At 39.1% G+C, this 22,426-nt stretch overlaps 1 protein-coding gene across 6 annotated transcripts in view; it reads left to right on the top strand.

Moving 5' to 3' along the window:
* The window catches only part of SUGCT (succinyl-CoA:glutarate-CoA transferase), a 754,504-nt gene that overhangs the window by 513,527 nt on the left and 218,551 nt on the right, over positions 1 to 22,426 (top strand). The window contains exon 14 of one of the 6 annotated variants that reach the window (XR_002520704.2): positions 1,829 to 1,922. The exons of 4 other annotated variants lie outside the window; for them this stretch is intronic. Coding sequence is in view for 1 of the 2 variants with exons in the window: in XM_021935206.2 (XP_021790898.2) it covers positions 11,422 to 11,538 (117 nt within the window). In the remaining variant the exon portion in view is untranslated. Of the gene's footprint in view, positions 1 to 1,828; positions 1,923 to 11,421; positions 11,873 to 22,426 lie in introns of those variants that run through there. One more of the 6 variants, XM_021935206.2, reaches the window with a different exon arrangement.

Consider the following 22,426-nt stretch of genomic DNA (forward strand, 5'->3'; position numbering starts at 1 on the left):
TATCCCACTCTGGCCAGGAATACTATGGGCGTTCCCCTTTGGCTAGCTGATATAATCCATATTTTCTTTCAGAGATGAGATTCTGTTATTTACAAAGGCCCATGGGCATGTCTGCTTCTGTAAGAACCCATTACATCAGAAATATAACCAGGCTTCTTGCAATCCCATTTTAATAGAACTATTTTTAATTAAATAATTGGAACATCTACATTACTAGTCATGAGTACTTCTGCCATGTTTGTTAATTCTTTAATATTTGTATTATTGTCTTCCATCCTATAGTAGGCCAGGATATTTAAAATGAAAGCTAAAGAAATTTTCTGATAAATAATTGGAAAATATGTTGTTTATTTTACATTGCCAAATGGCATATATCTATTGATTTTGTTTTTTTCCTTCATCTAGAATACTCACAATTTTTATATTAAAATCTAAATGAAGCAAATAATTTCTGCCCATTTTATGATTGACTGTTTTTGTTTGACAGTTTTTATATATTAATAATGCATGACCTTTCCATCAGCTTTACAATTTTTGTTTGGGATTTTTTAATATGTGGGAGAATGTATTTTCATTATATAGCTTTTAAAATCTGATACAGGAATAAAATTCACTTTAGTTTTATGAATATACATAAAATAATTCCTATCTTTTATCTCAAAGTTGTTTCAACCCAGCAAAGCCATTTAAAACTTTTTTCCCCTCAGATTCATTTGTGATGTCATTTGTTTTATCAGCCCCATGTTAAAAGAGGGCTGACCGTTTCCATTAGTAGGCTTATCATACTTTGTATAATGTTTCCTTGCCATATTACTTTCAATTCAGCTTTCAAAGTTATCTACAAAGAGTTTTCATTTTGACTCTGACTTCGCATAGCAACAGGATAACTTAGTGGCTTTCCTCTATATTTTACCTTTACAATGAGTGAAAATAGCTGATAGTTAGAAATTGTTTGATACTGCCAGGAAGAAAACATATCCAGTATCCAATTTCCTTACTCACACTTACATTCTCAAGAATGTGGCAGTGAAGGAATATTCTCCTTTTAGAATTAAGCTGGTCTGTATTCAAGCCATGATGTGCATGATGTCAGGGATGTACCTTACCTGACAATTGTGATCATGCACACATGCACTCCATGCTCAGTGACATCACCTTGGTATGTAGAAATACCCCCTTGTTGTGGGTATTTACACCTTGGAGCCAACAAATACTAAGGACCAGGACTCTCCTATCACCTCAAAGAGCCATTTGTTAAACATTTACCAGCACAACACTTGTTCAAGCACATTGAATTTATGTGACTTTGCTCAAGATATTTAACCTCAAGATGTTTAGCCTTATTTTATATCTCTATAAAATAGAGAGAAGCTAGTACTCTACCTACATCACTCATTTTTCAATTTGGATAACTTGCTTTTTTTTTTTTTGAGAAAAAGTCTCACTCTGTTGCCTAGGCTGGAATACAACAGCGATCTCTGCTCACTGCAATCTCAGCCTCCTGGGTTCAAGCAATTCTCCTTGCCTCAGCCTCCTGAGTAGCTGGAATTACAGGTGCCCGCCACCGTCCCCAGCTAATGTTCATATTTTTAGTAGAGACAGGGTTTCGCTATGTTAGCCAGGCTGGTCTCGAGCTCCTGACCTCAGGTGATCCGTCCACCTCGTCCTCCCAAAGTGCTGGGATTACATGGGTGAGCCACCGTGTCTGGCCAATAACTCTTAACATAGTATGGTATTTAGGATTTGGTGAATGACTGTAATAATAATGAGACTGATAAAAATTATCATTTCAAACACAAATAGATTGTTAATGTTTTTTAATTTATAGGACTGCTTTCCTCACTGTTAGCTAAATAGCAAGAGGAACAACTTTGCAAAACACTAGGGGAAACTTCATCTATCTTTAGGTGGAAATAGTCTTGGTGAGTTTTAACTTATTTTGGTTTAATTCAGCATCCATTTTTCATATTTATCATAAGGCAAACCACCATGATAAATGGAGGAGTATGTTTTGCATGTAGCCTGTCTTGTTTTGTTTCTTCTCAAACAGTAAAACAGTTCTAGAAGTAAGCATCAATGATTTTTTAGCCTGTATTTTTATTCCTTCTATCATCAAAGGCTTATTTACTTGTATACAGAATATAAATATTTATATATACATATATGTATTATAAGTATTGTATTTATTATTGTGGCAGGTTGAGGAATAAATGGGAAGTGAGAAATTGAAGATACACGAGGAAGTCAGCAATTCTAGCCCAACGAACATGGCAGCAAGAACACTGTTTCTCTGAACACTGGGGGGCTTTTTTATGTGTGTTATTTTGATTTCTCCTGTCTTTCTCCTTGTAATGATCAGTGATGGAAATGAGCCAGTGTGGATATTCTTAGAGCTGAGATGCTGAGCTGCTTTTCATTCCCTGGCTTGAGGCTTGAACGCACAAAGTCTCTGGGGAAGAGTGGGTGGGAGTAGCTACCTAAGGAGAAGGAATAGGTTAAATCTCTGGGGCCTTTGGCTATAAAGCAAAGGAGAACAGAGTAGACTGGTGTCAGTCGGCATATCAGCCCTGGTGCTGATCAGAAGGGGCTCTGGTGAGGTTTTCTGACATATGGAGCAGTTGGAGAAATCCGGTGATAAAAGGAAGAAGGGTGTTTCAAAAACTTGAGGAGAAGGTAACAGGCAAGAGAAAATCAAGGATGCAGGATGTGAAATCAAATGATGGAACTTTCTGGCTTAATGTAGACCATCTGGCTATCTTATCTTTAAACCAGTGATTTCTCAGACATTTTTCATCTTATATCTACAATGACCATATGTCCCGGAGTTTTTAGGATAGGCCAGATTTCAAATATTTCTGCCATTGTTAGGCTCTTGGTCCCAAATTGAGATTGGAAAATATGATCATTAGTCTTACATCCCCTCCCCCAACTTCTGTTACCTTTATCACAGGCATTTGAGGAAACCCTGTGGAAGCCTCCAACTAGTTAACAGCATCATTAGGCAGCTGTCCACAGCAGTAGGTCGCAAACCTGACCATGTATCAGAATCATCTGGTGACATTAGTTAAAATACTGCTTTCTGTAGCACCTGCCTCATCCCTGTAGCCCCAGAAATTTGGATTCATTTGGATGTGAGAAATCTTCAGATTATTGGTACTTTTAGCAGGTGTCCCATGTGCTCATGAGACATCTGTCCTTTGTGGTAGGTTTTTGGAAGCCAATGTGCCAATCAATGCCTTTCACATCTTTATCTGAGCATTCAAAGCTTCTTACAACAGGGCTTCTCATACTTGGGCTTTGACTTACGGTGATCTTTGAACTTCTGAAACTTGATGATAAATTTGTGAGTATGGGTTCATAAGCAGTTCCTGGGAGAGGACCTCAGTTTTCATCAAGCTCTCACTGGTGGTAACACCCCAAACAGTTACAAACCCGAGGCTGCATAGTCAGCAATACGAAGATCATCCAAAATGTGGAAGGTACTTTTTTCATTGAGCTCAGACTTAACTGTCCTCATGTTTGTTGTTGTGGTTGTTTTGTTTTTTATTCATCTTCTGAGAACAATTTCTGGCTAAAATTCACACACACATATGTACACCGCTATACCCACCCACTAGTGACTTATTCTGAAAATGATGACTTCTTTCAGACCAGTATTTTCAATTTTATCAGCCAGTAACATTTAATAGGATGTGTGTGTGTTTGTGTGTGTGTGTGTGTGCGCGCGCACGCACGTGCACGCGTGTGTGCATGTGTGTGTGTCTTTGAAGGGTTGCTGACTGTCAGGGTGGGAAGATCTAATTAGGCCTCCCTATTTTCTCAACCATCCTCTCTTCCCTCTCTCCCTGGCTTTCCCCATGCATCCCCCAAAACAGGTTCTGAGTCTGTGATCCCATGAAACCTCATCTGGTTTAAACCTTAGGGTAATATTCTGCAGCTGTGTTACCTCAGCTGTAGGGAGACTTTTTCCTTGACAAGCATTGTGGTTTAGGGAGCCAAACAATTGATTGGAAACTTCAGGGCTATGAGTTCTAACTCTTGGTCTGCTCTGACACAGTGTGTGACCTTGGGCGATTCATTTGATCTCTGTCCAAACTCTCTGATGCTTGATAACAGGATTTTCTAGAAATCTCCCTGCCAATAAAGACATATGGAAACACTCCTTGGTTCCACAAGGGAAGGCTACACTTCATTATCTCTCAGGCTTTTAACTCTCTTTCTCCATTTGCCCATCTCTTCATGCCAGGGACTCCATAGTTTTTCTAAGTCTTAGAAACACGTTCCTACTTTTCCTTCCCAAAATACATCAGCAATGCTACTCTATTTCAGTCGTCCCCAGGATTTTAGACTTTGTCCGTAAATATTTATCCCACAATACTAAATTACCCAGACTGCTTTGGAACAGTGAATTGTGCAGAACCGGACTCTGCCCTAAATTTCACATGGCTACTGTAAATAGGAGAGCTAAATTTCTCTCTCATTTTTCTGCATTCTGCAAGTACAATTTATCGTTTTATGAGCCTCCACAAATCATTTTATACTCCCTCTTCTTTTTAACATCTCCTTTTATAGAAAATTATTAAGTTAATAAATTTTAGTAAAAGCAATACAATTCCAAGAATTTTTTTGTAGAAAATATGTACTATTTTAGCTTTTGGACTTTGTTAGAAGATTATTTACTCAGATAATAATGTTAAACTTGCCTTTTAAGTTTTAGGAATGATCACACACGTGCATGCACATGTGCTCATACACACACACACATCTCAGTGTGTAATCGAGAATTTTTTGGAATGGCATAGGAGAAAATTATATTTTATAAGGGGCTTTTATCATGACTGGTTCCTCATTTTAGAACAAGGCTGAAGAAATAGAGTTGTAAATATTTCTTTCTTACTAATATTTTCTTCTGCTTTCTGTCTCAAGGTTCTGTGTCTCTCTGGGATACTGGATTTTGATATTTTAATCACTTTATTTCTGTTAATGTTAATTAAGGGTTCTTGGGCCAAAATACCAAGAAGGGTCAGTATGTGTTTCATAATAAATCAGTCAAATGGACATGCATTAAACAGGTCATGGACTAATTTCTGTTACATGTCATATGTCAGTCAGTCTCTGGCTTGGAGTGATTTACTGGTTACTCTTTCTGGAAGGAGAACGTTCCTTCCCTGGCACTTCCCTCCATCTCCTCCCATTCCACATGGGGCTGGCACAGAGCACCCACCTCAGGCCTCTTCCCCCAGTATCTTCCTCTTGCTCTAGGTTATCCTCTCCTCTCTCGCCACCAGGACCTTTTTTAGGTAATTGCCAAACTGGAAATGGTTTGATAAACTTATATCTGTACGTTATTATTTCTGTGCAAAGGAAGAGGAATATTAAAGTAATAGTTAACACTTATTTTTAACTCTGTGCTAGTCCTTTTTACAGTGCTTAGCATGTAATTTTACATTTAATCATCACAATAACCATGTGAAGATGTGCATGCTTATATACCTACTATATGTTAATAGATGAATAATAAAAAAGCATTAAGGCAGTTTTCCTAGAATCACAGGATGAGTGAAGGCAATCTGATTTGAGACCTTGTGTGCTTAATTAACTAATGTGCTGATAAGCTGCCTTTTTGAGAAATAGCCAAATGCACCTCTATATGTGGTGGTTTTAAACTGCGATGGTTAGACTCCTATCACAAGTAGAACTGCTCTTTGGGTAAGAGGAAAGTTGGGAGTGAGGAAATCAAGTAGATAGGGCCCTGACTTCCCTCCTCTGTCTCTGTAAAACGTTTCTGTGCAAACACACACAGACACACACACACACACACACACACACACCACAAACACGCTAAGCTGAGCAGACCTTCTTTTATCTGTTTTCACACTGGACTTCCAAGTAATGTTTCATTTGAAGAGTTTCTCCATAAAAAACAAACACACTTTGAAAATGACTGCCTGCCACAACCCCACTTATCATAGTGCATTCTTATCTTTCCCCCCATTGGAAATGCTAATGTAACTCAGATGTTAGCTGAGGTCATCCTTGTCTCTGAGGTCACCCTGGCCTTTGAGATTGAAATAAAATTGCCTCAATCCCCCATTTCATATCTCCTAAAAGGTTCCAATGCCATCCCCCAGATTTCTACACATTCTTGGACCTATTCTCATGGGTAGTTCTTCCTGGCGAACTCTTGACCTGACTGCATATTACCTTCTCTGGCTGCATTTTTCTCTGTGCTCCATACTGACCTAGATGTGGAACTCAATCCTTTTTCCCTAACATACAACCCCCTTCATCCCCACTTCACTCCCACAGAAAACTGTTCATGAAGATTTGCAGGACAATAGGTGAGGGTTTATATCCCAGCAAAGCATTTAAATAGGATATCAGGATCCATGTTCTTAAAAATTCTGAAGCCACTCTGTCACTGGAAGGCTCTTCTTGACTGCATTCTTGTGCCTCACCAGGTTGGGCCCCCCTTACTCCCTCACCTGCTCTTCCTCCTGTTCTTTCTCCTCTCCTTTCTCTTTCTCCTTGTCATCCATCAGTTCAAAATTCCTCTTCATTTCTTCAGTGAGGTGTTGATTGCTGCTTCCTTCTTACCAATGCCTCCTTAAGCCTCACCTCTTTTACCTCAGGCAACTCATTAGGGTATTTTTCTAAACGAAGACAGTTTTCTCTCCAGGAGAAACTGTGGTGCAAACTATTAAAATAAATTTATTAAGATGAATTCCCCTCAGCCCCTGCAACATTAACACAGTATAGCGGATTGGCAGGGTTTAAGCAGGCTGATTAGCAAGCTCCATCAGAAGCTAACTTAAACCCTCATTGTAGAATGGTCAGGGTCCATGTGCAGGACAAGTGGATGATTGCTTTTTCCATGAACAATTTATTAAGAGTGATTTAAAAAAATTACTAAGCAATTGCTCAGCGTCAAGCATGGTCCAAGGCACTTCGCATTCTTTAATTGAAATTCACACCCTGTGAAGTACATATTTGTATTTTCTTTTAAATAATGATAAAAATTAAGCAATTTACCCAAAAGTCACAGCATTAGAAAGTAGTACAGCCTTTAATGGGCCCTGCACTGACCCTCCTTGTTCTTAACTACCATACCATGCTATTCAACCACCTTGTGGCCAAAAGGACCACATTTTCTAAATGTTCCATTCTGCCTTCCAGCACTCCTTGGTCTCCTGAGGAAGCTTCCCCGAGACACTGTGTTATCTTCCTGTCTTTAAAGAGACTTTCTTTTTTTTTTTTTTTTTTTTTGAAATGGAGTCTCACTGTGTCGCCCAGGCTGGAGTGCAGTTGCATGATCTCAGCTCACTGCAACCTCCGCCTCCCGGGTTCAAGTGATTCTCCTGCCTCAGCCTCCCAAGCAGCTGGGACTAAAGACCCGTGCCACCACGCCCAGCTAATTTTTTTCTGTATTTTTAGTAGAGTCGGGGTTTCACTGTGTTAGCCAGGATGGTCTGGATCTCCTGACCTCATGATCCACCCACCTCGGCCTCTCAAGGTGCTGGGATTATAGGTGTGAACCACCACGCCCGGCCCATAGAATTTTAGGAGTATAGCTATTTTCAACTTTCTTCTGGGAATGTGTGCTTTCTGCAGGATTCAGGAAAGAATGAAATGTGCTAAGTAAACATTTTTATAAACAATAATGAGAAAACTTATGGGGAATGGGTTCTTGGGGTTAGACAAACACGGGTCCAAATCCTAGTTCTGTGTCTTACTCTGTGTCCTATGCTAAGTTGCTTATCTTTCCTGAGCTTCCGTTTCTGTATAACATGCACAATCATACCTGCTTCTCTAGCTCAGTTCTTGGCACATGGAAAATGCTCAATAAATACTAGTGTCTTTCTCTGTTCATGTCTAGTTGAAGTTTTTCATATCAGCATATTTACTGAGTATTTTTTCAAAACATCAAGTGGTTTCAACACTGGAAGTTGAAGGAAGGCAATATGATGAAAATGTTCTATTTTTCCAGTTTTCCTTATATTTTTATGTGCATTGCAAAAGTATTGCAAAGTGCCAACAAGGGGAGGCCTGTTATCCCACTCCTACTTTTGGTGAAGGTTGAAAGGCATGTAGACAAAGAAGAGGATGTGGAGTCAAGACCCATTGTTACTGCTGGAAGGTGTCCAGATTCTTGGTGTTTTGAACAAAGAATTAGACAAAACGTACAAACAAAGCAAGGAAAGAATGAAGCAACAAAGCAGAGATGTATTGAAAATGAAAGTTTGCTCCACAGTGTGGCAGTGGTCCTGAGCAGTCATTCAAGGGCCACGGATACAGAATCTTCTTGGGTCCAAATACCTGCTAGAGGTTTCCCATTGGCCATTTGGTGTTCATCCCATGTAAAGTGGTGGCCCACAATCAGTCTGATTGGTTGTGGAAAGCAATCAATCAGAGGCTGAAGTGAAGTTACAAAGGTCACACTCCTATGCAAACGTCTGATTGGTTGTGGAAAGCAACCAATCAGAGGCTAAAATGAAGTTACAAAGTTGCACTTCTATGCAAACAAAGACTTGACCCGTGATCAGTCTGAATGGTTGCAGACAGCAGGCTGAAGTGAAGTTTCAAAGTTACATTCCTCTGCAAATATCTGATTGGTTGCAAAAAGCAACCAATCAGAAGTACTTTCAATTTCCCATCTGCCTTTCAGAAAAGGTAGGGGTTTGCAAAGGGAGTAGCCTCTGGTCCTTTTGTTACTTAGGCATGGAAAATTAGGGTTTTTCTTTCAATTTAGTTCTGGGAAGTCAGTATGAAATGGCCTTAGGTTCCCTGCCTCCAGACACTATTCCCCACCTCACCCGTGACATGAAACTCCTCTCTAGGGCTAGATGGCAGGAGGGCTCTCTAAATGTGTCTGACAGGAATTGAGTATGGCATTGACATCCTCAAATTGAAACATGTGACCTGTATTTATTTATTTGAATATAACAGTATATTGCCTTTTGGACTTTGGGTTTCATGTTATCAATGCTTACTATATTGAGTGATTTTATATCCAACTTTATTGTGCAGTAGGGTCCCCCCTTTTCTGTGGTTTTGCTTTCTGTAATTTTGGTTGCTGAAGTCAAGTCTAACTGGAAAATATTACATACAATAAGATATTTTGAGAGAGAGAGAGAGACCATATCCACATAACTTTCATTATAGTGTATTGTTATAATTGTTCTATTTTTATAAATTAAACTTTCCACTGGAGTTTTGGGACATATCCCCCTGGATAAAGGGGACTACTGTAAATGTGTTGTTGTTTAAATAGGCTTATTGAAATGCAATTGAAATGCAAGGTGCTCACCATATGTATGCTAAGTGGTTGGATCATTTAGCACCAATCCAGTGATTTGTCACATCTTTCCCTCAATAACCATACTCACAAAACATCTACACTATTCTTGTTTAGGACCACTGGTTTTGTAGCTGTGATTCAGTAATCAGAGTATGCTGTTTAAATTGGGGGTTCCTGTCAGGTGGGACATCTAGATCCTGGCCAGGTGAGAGCACACTCAGGAACGCCTGCCATCTTTAATGGAAAGATCTCACCTGACACTGAATCCTGCTCTTTTCTTCTTAACACCAACAACTGCAAGTTTAAATGAAGTGTGTGTACAAGATAAAATAATCTTCCTCCTTTCAGATTTTTAATTATCTCTGAAAGTGGATAGCATTCAACACTTTAGAATTTACTCAGTTTTGGGGTGTGTGTGTTTTGTTTTTTTGTGTGTGTGTTTCTTTGTTTGTTTGTTTGTTTTTTGAGATGGAGTCTCACTCTGTCACCCAGGCTGGGGTGCAGTGGCACAATCTCGGCTCACTGCAACCTCTGCCTCCTGGGTTCAAGCGATTCTGCTGCCTAGGTCTCCCTAGTAGCTGGGATTATAGGCATGCACCACCACACCCAGCTAATTTGTTGTATTTTTTAGTAGAGATGGGGTTTCACTATGTTGGCCAGCCTGGTCTCAAACTCCTGACCTCAGGTGATAGGATTTACTCTGTTTCAGCATCCTCATTGTACAGCATTGTTTCCCAAACCTTGCTGTCCATCATGCCTGCCAGACTCTTAGGTCTCTCCTCATAGGTTCTGACTGAGTTAACTTGGGATGGAATGCAGGAACCCTGGCCTTTCTAAAGCTCCTTCTTGAGTATTTCAGCACAGTTCATGCCTATCTTTCAAACAGCTACATACAGCCTGACACTTACTAAGCATAATTTATGTGGTTAGAAACAATGAATGATGTATTTATCCAGAAAGAGAAAAACCCATGTACCACTCTTCAGGGCATGTCAGATCTAAATAATTTAGCCAGTCATTTGACATGAAAGAATCTGTCACACAGAGTAAGTAATAAACCAACAGTGAGGGTAGATGCTCTCCCTGAGGGTTGTCAGAGGGTCAGGGAGAGACTCTCAGATGAAGAGCTTTGAGGAAAGCCTTGAGAGTAGACTCTGAGTTTGCCACACAGACAAGAGGCAGAGGACTTTTAGGATATAGCAATGAAAATAATGTGTGTAGATCTCAAATAATCCTATGTGGCAGGAATAGGGAGTTGGATAACGGCAGGAGGAGGTGGTCAATTTTGAAGGCCATTGTACAGGAAGAATATGTTACTCAAGGTCATATCATCTGTCAGTAACTGAGATGGGAATAAAATTAATTTATTTGAGAAGGGGCCAGGGAAAGTTATTGTTCAGAATTAGCGATGAGAGTTAATGATTGCCTCCTCTGTCAGATTTATGTATTAAGAAATACTAGTTTTTAAATCTATAAGTTCGATCCATATGTAAATTACATGTAAGTTTTTGCATATGGATAAATTTTTTGTTACATGTAAAATTACCCTGGAAGGATAATGTTCATGACCTTTGACAAGATCCGTTGATCCACAAGAGGAGCTCATTTTGTGACCTGCAGAGCTGGAGTGAGAAGCTACAGGGTTTGAGAAGAGACATTCTAAATTTTTGAGGCCAATTTCATTGGAGAAATAAAAACGTAGCACTTCAGGAGAGAACGGTTTTGGGGATAACCTGCCTGTATTGCCCGTGACTCCTGACTTCTTGCTTCATGATTTTAAATCTATACTAAGGCGTGGAACACACCTCACTTCCTCCTCAACCAGCCAGAGCGGTCCCACGCTTTGCGCCTGCCATCACTTCCTCTGCCCTGTTCCTTTATGCTACAGGGAAACCTGTCTCCTGTGAGCTGCTTTCTGATTTCATCTACTATTTCTCCTTCAGTGCTGTTCCTTAGCACAAATCCAAAGTCCTCTAATACCAGGTACATATGAAGTCACAACACAGAGGGAAGCCCCTGCCCTGCTCCCTGTTGACCCTCTGGAAGTGGGGAACTGGGTCCTTTTCTTCTTCATCCATGGCTTGTTTAGTTGACATTATAAAATACCTGCTATCTGTTCACAGCTGCCTGACCCAATGGAGAACCGAGATGCTATTTTAGAAGAAAGAGTGACCAACAAAAAGGATAAGTGGAAACTAAAAAATAGTAGGACCTCTTTTTGTAATATTGTTTTTGGTTAAAAAAAAAAAAGATTTTGCTTGTGCACGATAGAATATTGGAACATGGGTGCTATCCTATCTCAGTAAATGGAGAAGAGGACTCTTAGAATGCGAGTATAGTAAATGTTAAAAAAACAAAAACACAAAGTAACTTTTTCTGACTAACTGTATGCCAATAACTTTCTGAATCCTCATGACAAAGGGACAATATGATACATCTTCTGTCCCCCAAAGGGCTCTCAGTCTAATAGAGAAGGTAAATTTATAGAAAATACTTTAAAAGTTGTATAATAAAGTACACACAAGATTCTGAGCTAGCAGAGTGGGGATTTATAAACTGGTCTTTGTGTCTCCGTGTCTTTGTGTTTGTGTGTAGATGTGTATGAGACCCACATGCAGGGTCGGGGTGGGGGCGGGGGTGGGAGACTCATTAATTTCATACAAAAATCTTATGATATGGGTATCAGTATCTCTGTTTATAGATTAGAAAATTGAGGCTCAGAGTGGCTGTGTGATTTGACCACATCATCTAGGACGTGGTTACTTGACATTCTTACCCAAATCTTTCTGACTGTAAAGTCCAAAGTTCTTTTATTTTACCCCACTGCTTCCTGTCTCCCTAACCCTGTGTTCTAGAATGATAGGAAAGAACAAACATATGAGAACAGGAGAGAGTATTTGTTTTCATGAGCACTCTATTGTGGCATAAATATATTGCACAGCTTTACTTTCAGTGATTCTGTGTTGTTTTGTTTTTGTTTTTGTTTTTTTTTCAGTATTATTTCCATGTAACAAGAAATCATTTAGCTTTCAACATAGACTCCTGATTTGATTTATGCTTAATAACACCCTTTCTTCCTCAGCTTGGCTGTGTATGGATGGTTATGGGTTTTGGATGTAAAATGCATCCTGAACAGGAGTAAAGATTACCACGTGACATTTGTTTTTCCTGCCACGAGCTGTTTAGATTTGGTTTTACAATTCAACAAATTCAACATTTGATGGTTTTTACTCATCAAAGAACTAAATCAGCAGTTTCCCTACAAATTGGCAAAAGCTAGTCCTTTCATGATCTGAAATCCTGTGCCTGGATTGGATCTGGATAAACATAGAGGGGAAGAAGTGATCCATGTTTAGACCTTGCTTTTTGAAATCAATAAGGTAATGCCACAGGTTTCTTAGATCAGATTCTGCCTGCAGATGTCCATCTCTCCTGAGACATAAGAGCAGTTCCATCTCAAAAGCCCGGGTAGGGTTTGACAGAGGTAGCTAGAAGACCACTGAGTTAAGATTCCCTTGATCATATACAGGCTCCTGTCTTCTCCTAGGACATAGCTAGAAGGCTAGAAGACCACTGAGTTGATATTTCTCTGATCATGGACAGGCTCCTATCTTTTCTTCTAGGAAAATACAGATTTACCTCATTGTTACATGGATTTGAACTTTTACTTTTGAGAATTCGGGGTCATCCCCAACTTGAGTTTTGAAGTTACTGAGGTCTTTCTTTGGACTCTGACCTTAATCCCTGCAGATGTTCCCAAGCCAGAGCCCACTGTAACTCTTCTCCTGGAATGCTAGCTCCCCAGGAGCAGGACCTCATTTTCCGCAGGATCTCCAGGACCTGGAAATGGTGCTTTGTACATACTATGTCCACCATAAATATGTGTGGGATGCATTGGCACAGGTGGACACTCAGGATGAACCATTCTTGTTTGACATTGTCTCCCTCATGGGATGGAAGTCCTTATTCATTCCTGCCCTGTGTCAGCATCATTCTGAAGCCTTGATAAGCTCCTGTGCTGGCCTTTTGCTGGAAAGTAAGAATTATGGTTTTAGACAGTGGGCCTGGCATGTAGTGTATAACTAGTAAATGCCAAACCTGCTTCTCTGAATCTTATGCCTCTGAGTCTCCTTAGATGGTCTGTGACTGCCATGGGTGGTGGTGTTCAGGCATCTGTTCCTCTGTACTTTATTTATTTGTTTTCTTTTTCTTTTTTTAGTCCATTTTCATCATCTGTACTTTATTTTCCATTTCCTAGTCACTTAGCATGAAGACATACTAGATAGACACGAAAAAGGAATATGGAGTTACCCCACCAGTTTCTTTCTTCTGACTGTCTTTCTTGCTGTTCTATGACTGAGCAAGAAGAAAAACAATGTTATGTATCTGTTTCCATACAGATAGTGTAAAACCATATTCATTCATTCATTCAAAAAAGATTTGAATGTCAAGTATATGTCAGTCACACAAGTAGTTGAAAATATGATTTATTTTTCACTGCATCTTCAAAATAGAGATTTAAAGTCTTCCATTTAGAACTTTTAAGCAAAAGAGACTAGTATGCAAGTTCACTTGAAATGGAAGTGCATGAGTATTCTTAAATGTCACTAAGGTTGCCTAAATGTAGTGATCTGTACATTTCGTGAGTCTGGATACAGACCGTATTATAAAGAGGTTTTTCTTTAGCTAATTAAAAATAAAAGTCAAGCCATGTTGGTTCATCTTGAGTTTCTAGTGGTGCCACATTCATTATACACATATTTATGGGAACACAATATGTACAAGGCACTATCCCTAGGAGGATAGCTTCAAAAACTATGACAGAGAGAGAGAAGAGAATCGACTGATTTATAAGAGATTCATCTCATAGCATAAGATAACTATATTATAAAATTGGCTAGAGGAGGAATTGTGTATATCTTACTCATCCTTTTTATCACCTGGTGAAGACGCTCAGGAATTTTGCCTCTGAGTTCCTGTGCAGACACTTTTAAATAATATCGAAACCGAAAGTGTCTCTGTCATTTTCTCTTTTAAATCTATTGAATACTTAGTATTGAGGATCAAAAGAACATTTCTCGTTCTTTTTTTAAGTAAAATAAACATTCAATGATATATCCCATATGCCAAAACAAATTTCTTTGCAGAAAGATGGGCCTACACTGAAATTGGCTGACTTGGCTCAGGATTTTGAACATATTAAAGTTTGTTCACGATAACTGACATGTAAACAAGTATTTATATGAAGTCTCTTGTCAGTCAGTGCCTATGTCAAATCACCTGCACTTTTAGCCAGGAAAGTGATACTTTTAGCAGGTGCTTGGTACAAAATCAAACAATCAGGACTTGTCTTTGAAAATTATAACCAAAGAGCCAGTCCTCACCTGGCCAGAAAGTTGTTTATGCTATGAATCTCAAGCAAAACCCACCAATTCCAAAGATTTAAAGGCCCCTAAAGGTATAGTTTAGGGAGATCTGTGAAAGGTTCATGTCCTATGTGAGGAATACAATGTGTGTGATTTTCTACATATCTTCTGGTTTTGCATAAATATACATGCATATATATTTAAAAGTAAGGACTGAATCAAATATTTATCAGACCTTTGCATTACCTATAATACTTACATCATAATATTATTTTTAGTTCTTTATTAGAGCAAATATATCATTTTATGCAATGATAGACTTGTTTTACTTTCTTCTGTCCGTCATGATAAATATGAAATTTTATCTGTGAAAATATAGGGATCTTCATGCTAACTCGAGGAAACAAAAAGAGTTACTTTTATTCTGATTCTTGGCTCTATGGTCAAAATGGCAGAGTGACTACACATGGGGTACAAGGCAGGGAGTGCCTCTCCATCTACTTGGAACACAGAGAGTTGGGGCCCAAAAAAAAAAAAAACCCGAAAAAAAATAGAGTTTCACTTATAAAGCAGAATTTAAAATGAAAATTTCTGCCAAACAAAAACACAGTGAAAAAAAGAAATGGTGAGCTGGCGCTGAAGTGCCCGGAGCACTGACTGAGACTAGAAAGAGGGAGCTAATCTAACCCCTGTCGTCCAAACCCCATGAAACACTAAATGCAACCTACTGCAGTGCGTCTCAAGCGCTGCTGCTCTGTATGATGTCAAGGGCTGTGGTAGAAACGACGTGGCCCAGAGAGGAATCCGTTTCTTGCTCATTCCAGTGGATTTTCCAATGGTGCCTCCATGTGATCCCACAGGAACTGGAACTATGATTTCCTACTGGCAAGATCCTAGACTTCTAGTATGAGACCTGGTTCTGTGCTGTAGACTGTGGTGTCAGGGCTGAGGCAATTATGAAATTACCCACTACAAGTTTAGAAAGAGATAAAAACAATGAAGCAAAACAAAATTTACTAGGCAAGAAGAGCTTACAAGCCCAAATTTTAAAACACAAGGGAATTTAAGGCAGATAGCCAGTGCACCCAACAAATGGGAAGCGTTAACACCTGAGGAACTAGACATTATCATGCATTGCTCAAGTTATTTAAAAATTATTTTATACATCTTTGAAAAGATAAAAAAGGAACTGGTATCCAAATTAAATAGTAAAAAGAGATTGTCAAGAAAAATCAAATTTTTTGAAACATATGAATGAATACAGCCAATAACTCATTACAAATCTTGTAAATAAAATTTTCATACAATTTAAATGTTCAAAAAAGACTCTAATTAGGAGAATAAATAATAGATCAAACACAAGTTGAAGTGACAGTTAATGAAAATGGGACTGAGGCTGAGTGCGGTGACTCACCCCACAATCCCAGCACTTTGGGAGGCCAAGGTGGGTGGATCACTTAAGGCCAGGAGTTCAAGATCAGCCTGGCCAACATGGTAAAACCCTGTCCCTACTAAAAATTCAAAAATTAGCTGGGCATGGTGACCAGTGCCTGTAGTCCCAGCTACTTGGGAGGCTAAGTCATGAGACTCACTTCAACCCAGGAGGCAGAGGTTGCAGTGAGCCAAAATTGCACTACTACACTCCAGCCTGGGTGACAGAGCAAGACTCTGTCTAGAAAAAAAAAAAACAAAACCACACACACACATACACACGTAGGGATTGAGTCAACTATATAAAATATTGCAGAAAGAAAGACTTGGATATACTATGAAGGAGAAGAGCATCAGGGGATGAACTGAGACATGAAATACAGGAATTTCAGAAGAGTGAAGAAAAGACAATATACAACAGATGACAACAGCTAAGAATTTTCTAGAACTAAAGAAAGCCATTAGTTATCAGCCAGAAAAAACATTGAGTGCTCATCAAATTAAATTAACATAAAATAGCAATAAGAATCTCTATATAAACATATTGTATTGAAGCTCCAAATAAGGAAATATTTTGAAACATTTATTTCTTTCAGTCCTGTTGTTGCCAGAACAGAATCTGTCTGTATTATTGTCTCTTTTTCTGCCACTGAAATCTCCTATTAATCTGTTTTTATTGCCAGTATTTACTAAATGAAGGGGCAAGTTATCAAAATAGCTAAAAGCTTAATTTTGTTTTCTCCCAATACATGAATGTTAATCACTATTGTGCAGATACTCAGGTATCACTAGATGATTCAAGGCTGTTGATTCCTTCCTACCTTAACTTTGGATTTAAGTTACTGTGGACTTAATTGACTTAAATATTCCACAGCCATATTGTCTCCAGGATTCCCTGGAGTTGGCTTGTGAATTTTTGGCTTGGTGTATTCTATGGGATATGTGGAGCACAGATATTCAGCTGATACATACGTATTGATGTACTGGCCAGCATTCACCACGACTGGTTGGTATTCCATATCTCACCTGCTGCATAACAAACTACCCCCACATTTTGTGACACAAATTATAACATTTATTTTGCTTATGAATCTGACATTTGGGTAGGGCTGGATGAGGTCAGCTTGTCTCTGTTTCACATGGCATTGGCTGAGGTGGCTCTAAACCTGAGGACTAGAATTAACTAAAGGCTCCCTCACATGACTAGTGGTTGATGCTGGCTGTTGACTGGGTCTTCAGTTGAGGCTGTGGCCAGAACCCCCTTGACCTCTACATGTGGTTGCTTGGATTTCTTGGAGTATGGAGGCTGGCTTCCAGGGAGAGGTGGGGAGCAAGTCAAGTGGAAGCTGTATTGCCTCTGTCTGAGCCTCCAATTTACCCAGTGCCGCTTCTACCTCATTCTGTTCATTAGGGGTGTATCACCAAGGTAGGCCCACGGTCAAGGGAAGGGAAACTCTTTGATGTACAGGAGTGACAAAGAGTCTTCAGACATTAAAAATACTGTAGTCATTATACAAGGGGCCTAGAATAGGCAAATTCTTAAAGACACAGTAAACTAGAGGCTGCCAGGGACTAGGGCAGGGTGAACAGGGAGCTCGTGTTTTATGGGTACAGAGTTTCTATTTGGGATGATGAAAAAATTCTGGCAATGAAGAGTGGTGATGGTTATACAACATTGTGAATGTATTTTGTACGCTTAAAATGCTTAAAAGGATACATTTTATGTTACATATAGTTTACCACAATTTAAAAAGCCACGTTATCTGCATCCATTCTAATTAATCATGCCTGACTATTTTGGTCTTAAAATTTTTCAGATGGTCCTTTTGGATACATGTGTGTCCCCAAAATATTCAGAAAGGTATCCCCAACCCCTCCTTTCCTGGCAAGAATTTCACAAAGGCAGAAGGAAATATTACTAGTGAAAGGAGTGGTGACTTTTGCTGTGTGCTCCTGGGGCTAAAAGATCTAGAAAAGTTTGGCAATAAGCTATTACCAATTTTATTTCGTGAGCAACCCAAAAGGGGAGCTACTTTTAATATGAGGGGATGACTGATGAAGCTCATGTTTCCCATTTATGTTTGATGAACTCATAATTTTGTTTCCCTCCAGGGAAAACCCACTAAAATATCTAAAAGGGAAATCATAATGGAGATTTTCAACTTCTCAATTCAGCTTCATCTTTCTGTTTGCTGGGAATGGGAAAAGCCAGATATCCTCATGGCTCACAGAGTTACACTGGGACTTGGTGAGAATGTGCTAAAACTGACCACCTAGTGAATAGAAGGTCCTTTGGTGTCTTGCCACACAAGGCAGCCTCCCCTGAAACACTGAAATCTAATATGTTGCATCAAGGAGAGGTGTGGCTGAGGCAAAGGAACCAGGATCTCTGAAGAAAGAAAGAAGTGTTTGATAGGAAACAAGGAGGATCTCTTGACCCCAGGATCATTTTGTATAGCGCCAGACACCAGGGTAGTTCATTGAATTAAAACATCTTTTTGTTATATGTTAATTCTTTAACATCAGACCCTAGTCAGCAAACTACCAGAACACATGGCTCTGTAGACTGAGAAAACTGGCTGTCCCCACTTCAGTGTGATGGTCCTCCAGTAGGAACACCAGAGCTTAGTCTCTCCATGTTTTGCTTCTGAGAACCTGGACAGATGCTCTCATGTAGTTACCTCTCTTGTTTCTTAGTTTTATAAAAGTGATCATACTCACACATTAACTAATTGTTTTTTGTAGTAACAGCATGAAATGTACTTCTTTGAGACTGTAATATGGTGGTTGGAAGATTTTTTAAAAGGAAAGGTTTAGAAGGCATAACATTTCTATACAATTAGCCAATGTGGAAGGAAAGCTTTGGCCTCAGTAACACAGTGTTTCTTCTAATGACTTGTACAGAGTATTTGTAAGTACTTGATTGCATTATTATCTGTCCTGATACTGCTTGAAATTTTTAGAAGAGGCTATAGGGTACATATTTCAGCATATGTGGTGCATTTTATCAGAACTGCTTATGACTTCAGCTAATTTGCCACAAAAGAGCTCCTGTCAGTCCCTATTTCTGTAGCTTATCTCTGTTGAACAGTAAGTTGCCTTTGGAGTGCAGGGTTATTAGCCACTGCCTTCAAATACCCGGCACTTGTTTTGGTGGCAGGTTTGTAATCACAGTGCCTTGGCTGTGAGGTGTGTTGTAAAACATAGGCAATTAATTACTACTAGTTAAGTGAATTTGAGTGGTTTATTTTTTTAAAAAATCAAACAGATTCAAGATTTTTGCTTTAATAATATTACTCTCATTTGCATTATGAAATAATTCCTTGATGAAAGAGAGTAGGTGAAGCTCTGGCTGGATCACTTTCATGAGAGTGTATTCTGCAGGCAGAGGTCATCTACCCTGTGCATATTAAAGAATTCTGGTTAATCTCAGCATTTTGTGTTCATCTTGGCACGTGACTTGTATCTGCTTTTGAAAAATCTGAAGACAGAAATGACCGAACACATGTTCCAAGGTGATAAAGCTTGATTAGAATGCTGCCAGAAACGTTCTGACTTTTCTGCTTAGTTTGAGGAGAAGACCCAGTACCCGAGAATAATATGAATTGGTCCTTTCTGCCATTGGGGAGTTGCTCAGTCCTTGTGTGCAAAGTGCTATAGGGGCCAGTAAGGGAGGAAGGGAGCAGGGTGTATATTAGGAAAATGATGTAGTAGGGATGTGATGCCTGTGGTGTCAGATTGCCTTCAGGAGGTGTGATGGGGATAAACAGGTCATGACTGGTTGAAGGAGAGGGAGTAATAGGCAACTTCAGACATGATGTAGGTGGGACATGTGCTGCAAGACAAGGGCACTAGAAAGGCTTGGAATCCAAGGAAAGCAATTTAAGAAGAACCCATCCAGGACCTCTCATCTAATTATTCTACCTGGCCCTGCTGAAATCACAGAAACCAAAGAAAACTGACTGGATAGCATTTTATTTAAATAGAAATATCACACTATTGAGATTGAATTGAGTGAACAGTGGGATGACTTGAAGTTTAGGGGATGAAGTTGATTTCTCAGCAAGTAGTTTTCTGTGGCATCTTTTGCAGAATGCAGAATTTATATCATTTGGCCAGGTTCCCCTCTTGTCCCCTTGTATGCTATACTGTCTGTTTATAACCCAAATTTTACCTATTACTACTCCTTGTAGGTCTGTCTCCCGGGCTAGATTGTAAACTGTGATGGCAGGACCACATCTGCCTAATTTACCGCTACATTACCAGTATAACGCCCAGCAAAAAAATCAGTGCTAACTAAATACTGGCAAAAGAGGAAGTGTAACACAGAAGAAAGACCACAATATCTCAAAGCAGATGAACTTGGGTTTAAATTCCAGTTTTATTACCAGATAAGAATTGACTATATCTAACTTGAGACAGTCACATCAATTACTGTGATTTTCAATTTCTTTGCTTGTAAAAGGAAGGTGGTAATATATGCTTTCTCATAATTTTTTTTTTTTTTTTTTGAGAAGGAGTCACACTCTTTTCACTCAGGCTGGAATACAGTGGCACGATCTTGGCTCACTGCAACCTCCACCTCACGGGTTCAAGCAGTTCTCCTGCCTCACCCTCCTGAGTAGCTGGGATTACAGGATTACCATGCCTGGCTAATTTTTAAATTTTCTTTCTGTAGAGACGGGGTTTTGCCACATTGGCCAGTCTGGTCTCGAACTCCTGACCTCAGATGATCTGCCCACCTTGGCCTCTCAAAGTGCTGGGATTACAGGCATCAGCCACTGCGCCCGGCCTGCTTTTTCATGATGTTGTAAGAATTAAACTCACTGTCTGTAAAGGATGTCATTCAGTTTCCGGTTCTTAGCCGATACACAATACATGCTTTTTATTATTTATAGTAATAATTTTTAAGTCATCTTTCTCTGTCTCTTGATTGATTGGTTAGAGAAGACTAATGCAATTAGAAAGTTGTGAAGATTCAGCATCATGGTGTTTGAATAGTAGGCAAGAAAGTGTAAACTATCCTTAAGGCACTTGCTAGAACTCATTTCAGAAAGATATAAAACAATGATTGTACCTTCTTAATGAATCCTTCCCTCAAACTTCTGGTGGCTGCCTTTTTCTATTAAACCCAGCAAGTCAGAAAAATCAAACAATGAAACCAAAAAAGTTAAATCTAACCATGGGAAGTGAAATAAATATTTACACATGGCTTCCATAAGCATGATATATGTTTATACCTTTAGTATGTTTTGATTTGTGTATCTTACCACCTCAAGATGTAAGCATCTAGCAGCTGGGAACCTTATCCTGGATATATTTTGTATTGTACTTTATTGTATCTAATGACTGTCAGAGTCTACCAATAAATATACTAGACTTAGTGTAGATACATGCATGGCTAATTCAGCAAGCATTCTTATCTAACATTTAGTGTTTTTACTTGGCTGCTGTATTGGTAGACTTGAAGACTCAGCCGCAGCTGTCCTGAGAGGCTATCTATAAAAGTGCAGGTGTTCAGCATTAGCAAATATTTCTTATTATATGGATTGACTTTTGGCAGCTAGTAACGATGTTTCCTGAGATTGAAAAATGATTTTCTACCTTAAACAGTGGTTTCACATTACTGGAATGCTGAATTAAAAAACACATACACACACACACACACCCCACAAGATTCTTCTCATCAAGTAGTACCGAAACTGTTTTTGTTAGTTGTATACATTTCATGATTTGTGTATTTTATAGTAGAATGCAAGCCTTTCTTTTTAACTGTTGTGGTTAGGTTTAGGCCCTTTGCCAAATGAAGCAGACTATGAAGAATTAGGAAGCGTAATGCATCCTGGGGTTTTGTTCTTGGTAAAGGGGACCTGGACCTGGCTAGAAGCCAAGGAAGGGGACCTGGGGCTGGAGATATTTTCAAGACTTTAAAACTCTCAGGACATTTTGGTGTTCTGCTATTGGTGACTTGTTTGCATCGTCAGATATTAACAAATAGCCTTTTATCCCTGTTTACAAGAAGTTCAAATACCCTTTGTGATATCTCTCTTCCCCTTCTTAACCTTAAAGTCACAAGTGGGCAGAGTCTGAGGACCTTGTTTTAAATGATTTATGGGAAGTTGAGAAATCCATCCTTCTGCAGTCCCTCCATTTCCTATATACACACCAAATAATAAAACCAGAGGATAAGATATTTGGCTTGGTATCTGTTAATTTCTACATTAAATCTAGAAATTATAGTTTTTCTATATTCTATACAGCAAAAGACTAAAAATTGAAAGTAGAGGGCAGAGACATTTTCCTTTTGGAACGTTATCGAAAAAAATATGAA

Source organism: Papio anubis, chromosome 4 (genome assembly GCF_008728515.1).
Source record: "Papio anubis isolate 15944 chromosome 4, Panubis1.0, whole genome shotgun sequence".
Lineage (NCBI taxonomy): Eukaryota > Metazoa > Chordata > Mammalia > Primates > Cercopithecidae > Papio > Papio anubis.